The 7,507-nt window shown below is 38.8% G+C and overlaps 2 protein-coding genes across 2 annotated transcripts in view; both read right to left on the reverse strand.

Moving 5' to 3' along the window:
• The window catches only part of LOC139456179 (uncharacterized), a 37,537-nt gene extending 35,541 nt beyond the window's left edge, over positions 1-1,996 (reverse strand). Inside the window, exons 1-2 of the mRNA XM_071237737.1 lie at positions 1,889-1,996; positions 1,021-1,167 (exon numbers count right to left, since the gene is read on the reverse strand). Of these exons, the coding sequence (XP_071093838.1) occupies positions 1,021-1,167; positions 1,889-1,996 (255 nt within the window). The remainder of the gene's footprint in view (positions 1-1,020; positions 1,168-1,888) is intronic.
• A 135-nt stretch (positions 1,997-2,131) lies between these two features.
• On the reverse strand, positions 2,132-7,366 carry LOC139456178 (SREBP regulating gene protein-like). Its single transcript, XM_071237736.1, has 5 exons — positions 7,255-7,366; positions 5,314-5,476; positions 4,219-4,370; positions 2,833-2,946; positions 2,132-2,224 (listed from the first exon to the last, which is right to left on the reverse strand). Exons 1-5 carry the CDS (start codon positions 7,345-7,347, stop codon positions 2,135-2,137), a joined length of 612 nt encoding a protein of 203 aa, XP_071093837.1. The 5' UTR covers positions 7,348-7,366; the 3' UTR covers positions 2,132-2,134.
• Between the last annotated feature and the right edge of the window lie 141 nt (positions 7,367-7,507).

Raw genomic sequence — 7,507 nt, forward strand, 5'->3', positions numbered from 1 at the left:
GATATGAGGTGGTCGTGGCCAAAATGCAAATGTCCTATTGGCAAAAACATATTTCCAGATCCCTGCTTTGATCATTTGTTGTTCCACATGACACACAGCAATATTCCAGCAACGTGACGATGGCCTGCAAATAATCAACTCTTAACAAGCAAAAACCAGTGGTTGACATATGAACAACGTCCCACAATGTTTGGGTACGATGACACGCAATCAAGTCAGCCAATCCATTTCATCACCAACTTACGACGAGCATAGGAAACACGGATAAAGATGCTGAGGTCCTGTTCTAACCCGGAATCCCTAAGGGTAATGTTTCCAGGTAGGATACTGTTCACACATCCCATGGCACTGAATGATGAGGTCTTTCTTGGGTTGTCTCCCAAAATAACTACATGCCAAAACCACTACATATAGTTAACACAAAAAGGTAAATTTCCCACTGGGGTATGGAATAGTCCAGGTGTAGGGATTAGATGAAGAGGAGCGTGGAGAGGATGGGTTGAGAGAGATTCAGCTGACAAGGCTGTCCTCATGTTAACTAGAATTTAGTTTGTATACGTTACAAGGTAAATGGACCCGTCAAGATCCGGGTTAGAATAGGTCTTCAGCAACCCAGGCTTGCCGTAATAGATGACTATGCTTGTTGTAAGAGGCGACTAATGGCAGAGGGTGGTCAGACTCGCTGTCTTTGTTGATGTCATCGTATCCCAATTGCGTGGATCGATGTTCATGTTATCAATCACTTGATCGTCTGGTCCAGACTTAATTATTTACAGACCGCTGTATAGTTGGGATATTACTGAGTGTGGCATTAAACAACAAACAAACAAAACAAACAAATAATATCATACTTGAAATAGAATACAAACAGGCATGAGCAATCATTTCACTATAACCTGTACACAATTACTTGCTTACATAATCATTTCACCATAACCTATAGGCAATTACTTGCTTACCTAATCATTTCAAGATAACCTATTATAGCCTGTTTCTTGGTTCTAAAGAGTAATCAATTACCAGCAGCTGTGGATCTCGTTTGACTTTACTGAGGTAGGAGTCCACGAACTGCTGACCTAGCACATCTAGTAGGGCTTCTCGTCTCTCTGGATGGATGAACTGCTTCTCAACCCGCTGCGCCAGCACTTCTGCCACCTTACTTTCAATCTGAAACGGCACCAACATATCTTGTGATCTGCAGGGTTCAAATTTAACATATGTCTGCCAGTCGTTTCTTTGATAATGACAAGCATATCTTTTTTGTTTTTATTGGCCTAGACATGCATAATACCATCTTCACGAGGCAAGGGAGTTAACTGACTATAAAAGTCCAGTTTCCGCCCTTGCTTAACTAGGCTGGAATTATGGAGTTATATTTTGGCTAGACTAATGATTCTATGCATAGCCCAATCAAAATTGCAGGTTAGCAAAATGCTGTGCAGATTTTGGTCGATTGCAAGATTTGCAAAGCTTGTGTACCGCAAACTTAGCGTCAACAGATATTTTCCAAATCTTTTTATGTGTTTATCATGGTCTGATACACTTCGCAAAGTATAACCCGTTTTATTACAATACAGATCATGATTATTGATCAGATTGTCTTCACTGGGGGCCAACATTTTCTTTTGAGCAAATGTAAGTGATATCAGGGGTGGAATCTGATTGGTCAATAGGGGGGACATAGAAGGGACATAGAAAGGACTTAATTTGTAATAACCACTGGTGGCACTATGTTCGAACCCAGAAATTCCAGCCTAGTTCGGCAAGGGTGAAAACTGGACTTTAACAGTCAGTTAACTCCATTGCCTCGGGAAGATGGCATAATACATTTATCTGCTTAAATATTATCCCTTCTATCATGTATAACAGATATTCCATCAATACTTACACCATGCCAGGGTGCATCAGGCAGGAGTGTCTGTTGGTAGCAAGAGTTGAGCCACTGTAGGCGAAAAGGCTGCTCATCTGTTGGCTTGATCTCATTGGCTCCAGGCATTTTCCCAATATATAGCACAACACAATATCACAATACACAGATATGTACACAATAGCGGAGGAATATGTACACCTGTCTTTATACAACTGTACAACTATATACACGTCATCTGTCCTAGGTGTCTATCCTGAGCCCACCTCAGTTAACAACGGCCTGAAGATCTGGAGGATTTTCTCCGAAACAGAATTTTGCTTTGGGATCTCTGTAGGAATTTTCATGCTGCACACTCTGTAAAAGAAACAGTAATACTGAGTTGTTGCTGGAGTAAGGGAGTTGGAAATCAAGGGGTCTTTGTCATAAGTTTAAAAGTTAAAGATTGGTTGTTTGTTGTTGAACGCCGCACTCAGCAATATCCAAGCTATATGACCGCGGTCTGTAAATATTCGAGTCTGGACCAGACAATCCAGTGATTGACATCATTACCATCGATCCACGCAATTGGGATATGATGAAATGCATCAACCAAGTCAGCGAGCCTGACCACCTGATCCCATTAGTCACCTCTTACGACAAGCATAGTCACAAAAGTTAAAATTAGTGAGTGAGTGAGTATGGTTTTACGCTGCTTTTAGCAATATTTCAGCAATATCACGGCGGGGGACACCACAAATGGGCTTCACATATTGTACCCATGTCAGGAATCGAACCCGGGTCTTCGGCGTGAAATTAAAATACTGACTAATTTTAATTAAAATTTTAATTAAAATTAGTCAGTATTGTAAATTTAAGATGATCCAACTTCATGAACTGGCAAGAGTATGACTTGTTCATGCTTTCTTTTTTTGTCAAGTGGGCCAGCATATTTATGGACCCTAACTGGAGTTACGTATACACACCTGGGATGATGTACGACACTTGGCTAAACACAATTCAAAGTGATCTGACACAAGTGAAAATAAGTTAAATGGCTCGTTGCTGGCCTCTCGCAATATTCTCCTCAATAAAGTTTTCTGAAAGAAAGGAAAATATTTAGATTTACACATATCAAGTTTCACATCTCGTTGATGACATTAAGAAGGGTTATATCAAGAGCTGAATCCACCTGGTCACTAATGACTGATTTAGATTACAATTTACAGGCTCTGGGCACATTCTCAAAATATTCTTAATATATTCCATAATAAATAAATTGCAAATAATTCCATGACGTTTGATTAGCCAATCAAGCAATTCTATTTGCACTTAAGTTTCCATAACACCCGCCCTCTAGTGGACTCCTGTATCCTGATTGGCTGATAATAGGATGGATTGAACTTTGGTTGCATTACTATTGTTGTTGTTTGTTGTTTAACGTCACACTCAGCAGTATTCCAGCTATATGACGGTGGTCTGTAAATGACATGCTTCAAACAAGTCAGCAAGCCTGACCACCCGATCCCGTTAGTCGTCTCTAACGACAAGCAACGGCACCTTTTACGGCAGGAATGGGTTGCTGAAGACCTATTCTACCCCGGATCTTCACAGGACAGTTGCATTACTTGGCTGAATAATGTCACTGACTTTGTATCGTTGTCAAAAGTTTTTTGTGTCAATGATTAAAGAAGCAGTCTGTGAAGTTGTTATTGTTGACATATTTACTTTTAAGCATTGGATATTTTTCGGCATTTATGAAGTTGTAAACGTAAACTCGTATGTGCAAACTTTGCTTAAATCTGCTACACATAAATACACAGTATGCACATCATTTTTTATGTTTTTTACTCCGTAAGTAACAAGAAACATATGCAACTAGTAAGCTCTGCACTTATTCACTAAACTTCTGAATCATGGGGATACAGTGGCACGATACAACTACTGCATCATGTGGTCATGTATCAATACAAAACGATACAAGTATACATGATCATGATGATATAAAAGTAACATGTAAAATTGAATGGACGTTACTTTTACAGTACTTTTGTACACTTTGTCCTTAAAAAACACCACTAAGTATGCATCAACACATTCATCTGTGTTTTGGCAGTACATGCGGTTGAAAGTGTGCATGCATTTACTGTTTGTTTGATGTTCAACGCCACACTCGGTAATATTCAATGACGGCGGTCTGTAAATAATCGAATCTAGGCCAGACAATCCAGTGATTGGGATATGATGACATGCATCAACCAAGTCAGTGAGTCTGACCCCTCGATCATGTTAGTCGCCTCTTACGACAGACATAGTCAGGGTTGCTGAAGACCTTACACGGGTCTACATTATATGCATGACAAGCATCTTACTTTATCTGGTTGAAGACAGCAGGAGACACAGAATTCATACACTGTACAGCAACCATTGGACAGACAACTCTCACACTGGTATCGGCGTGTGGATGAGCCTCGAATATCACAGCAGGATCCTGGGCCTATATGTCTCCTCTCACAGACATACCCTGAACAAAAAACATGTCAGCATCATCTCTCAGACATACCCTGAACAAAAAACATTTCAGCATCATCTCTCAGACATACCCTGAACAAAAAACATGTAAGCATCATCTCTCAGACATAACCTTAACAAAAAACCTGTCAGCAGCATCTCTCAGACATATCCTCAACAAAAATATGTCAGCATCATCCCTCAGACATATCCTCAAGCATAGTCACATTTTACGGCAAGCATGGGTTGCTGAAGACCTATTCTAACACAGATCTTCACGGGTCATACTGTTGATAAAAGTTTATAACTCAGAGTCTTGCTTGATATCCAAATACATGAGGGTGATACTCTATTTTTCTTACAAAATCATTGTTCTCGCATGTCAGCTGTCCATGGACCATATATATTTTTTAAAGCATGACCCCCAAACAAACCAAATATCTACCCACTGGCATATACTGATTGAAAACATTGTAATGGTCAGATAGTTGACAGCAGACTGGCCCTTAATCTATACATGAGATTAAGATTATAAAGGATCATATGATGCACAATGTTTGTTGTTAAATGCCGCATTCAGCAATATTCCAGCTATATGCATGAGAGGATGGCAGCTAGTAAATAATCTAGTCTGGACCAGACAATCCAGTGACCAATATTATCAGCGAAGTAGGGTACGATGACACATAATCAAGCAAGTCAAAGAGCCTGACCACCAAAACATTTTGCCGCCTCTTACTACCAGCATGGGTTTTGGGGGAGCAATTCTATCCAGAAATCCTCATGGATCAACTTTAAGTAACCTGCCTCATGTCATAAGAACCATTTGCATAGCAAAATACCTAACTTTAATGTTTATAGATTAAATCAGACATTTTCTCAATCGTCTGTGACAAATCATGAGTGAGCTTTATTCCATAAGATATCTTACAGATAGCGATAAAGTATGAGGTTACCTCGTTCATCTACTAAAAGGTGTTTCCCCTGGACAGAATTACGACAATGTATATGATGTGTGCGGTTATTCGTCTCAGTTTCATCTGGTATCTTAGCTTGCCACTGGAATGGTTGACGCTGGGTTTTCCTCACTTTGTACTCCTCCAACACTAGATCGTCAGACTGAAATAAACAGAACATGTTTTTTATAGATTGGTTAATCATGGGCAACTCAGAGATAACAGTTCATCTTAACATAAACATTGTCATTGACAGTACACACAGGACAACAAAGTGAGTTAGATATATCCCTTAAATCGTTAAAACAGCGTTAGAAATTGGCACTAGTCCTGTAGTCCTTACCAAACTGCCCAATAGTAAAGGTATCCTAAGGACGAGTAGAAATTGGCCCATTATAAGTGTTTTGCTATATGTTATCATTATAAGGACTAGTGGACAAAAACTGTTAGTTTCTAACCCTGTAAAAGCATGTTCATTATATCCATCAATTAAAACAATGATAAAATATACAGCAACCGACAAAACAGTTTATTACATCCATCAGTTTGTTATAAGCATGTACATTATAAATGTAATTTACTCCCGTATTCGACGTAATAAGCGCCCAAGGCGCTCTCAAAATTAGAAATAGGGGTCTCCTATTAGAATGTTATTTTGGTGGAAGAAAACAGAATTGAAAGATAAATTTAATTTCGTGGTTTACGCTGACAGCCTGAACTGTTTATATCCGACAGATATATTTTGCCAGAATTTAATTGCCCATACGTAAGGGTGCATATAGCACACGAGTGCGTATTATACGCAAATAAATAAGTCATTTGTACATTGATCAATAGGAAGGGGTGCTAATTGGGATTGTTCACTGGCCAATATATTAGCAAATATCGCCATGGGCGCTTATTAGAGCGGGGCGCTTATTACGTCGAATACGGTATATGTTATCAGCAAAAAAAACTGAGACTTGCATTCATGTTTCACTAAAATGTTAACTTGTGATTCCAAAAAGCATCCCTTTTACAAAAAGCTGCATCAACAATTACAAAGCGGGAGGCTTCTAAAATATTTCTGTTTACACGGCTCAGTTCATACTAATTCATATTTGATTATAAACACATCATGCACATTAGCAATGAAATATCTCAATAATAAAGCAAGACAAGTTCAAGTTGGTCAAGGTAGGCATCCTTTGTTGAAGAAGTATAATATACATTTCTTCAAATTATCTCCCTTTTTTGGTTTGTGATAAGTAATTTACACCAAATACTTAAGTTATTAATAATTTTCTTTAACAGATACAATGAGTACAACTACAAGTGCCCGCCCACAGCAATGGATGAAAAATTTTTTGCCACAACTTGCCTAGGTTATTTAAGTAACAAGGTGCCTTGGATTGCAAAAAGAAAGATTATGTTGTCATCTTAACAGTTTGAAGATGGGTTATGTCGGGATAGATAGGATTACTGTGATGACTGAACAATAGAGTACCATGCCAAGATGAGCGATAAGTGGTCAATAGGATTAATGAGGGAAGTCAATAGGGCTAATGAGAGCAAACAATATAGACTGTTGTAATATCATTGTGTTTGTGTAGGACATCAAACCATTTTGAAATTTGTGTTTGTTTGCATTTTTTTTTACCCCCTTGAGCAGTTAATTTGAGACCGATTCACGGATTAATTAAGTTAACACACAGTAGAATTGCATTTCGGACTAAACGTCAGATGAAATTGCTCATGAATTCCGAAAGATGTCCTTGCGCTGCACAGGATGTGCCGTCCGGTATCACGGGGGTAGATCAAGACACCCCGACTTCCATTTGCCTACCCGTTTGACTCATCGATTTATCGTCCAGTGGGGATTTTGTCACTCGCAAACTATTCCGAATTTTGTCTAAATGGGTTCATTGGAGTACACATTTCCGCATGAATATTTGACGTTACCTTTGAAAATGTTGCAGCAAGAAAATATATCAACGATCCGAGGAAAATGACACCTAACACCCAGCGTTTACGCAAAACACGGGTGCCAAACATTGGTATCGCAAGGTAAACATACAAGCCTGTATGTTAGTGTCAATTGTTTCGAATTATTTTGCGCATTCTAGTCACAATAAGTATGTGGTCTTTTACTATAAAGTATTTTTAAACACAAAAGAAATACTTTTATATAAAAATAATGCGGTGTATTCCTATA

This window comes from Haliotis cracherodii, unplaced genomic scaffold (assembly GCF_022045235.1).
Source record: "Haliotis cracherodii isolate W230 unplaced genomic scaffold, xgHalCrac1.p SCAF_11, whole genome shotgun sequence".
Taxonomy (NCBI): Eukaryota; Metazoa; Mollusca; class Gastropoda; order Lepetellida; family Haliotidae; genus Haliotis; species Haliotis cracherodii.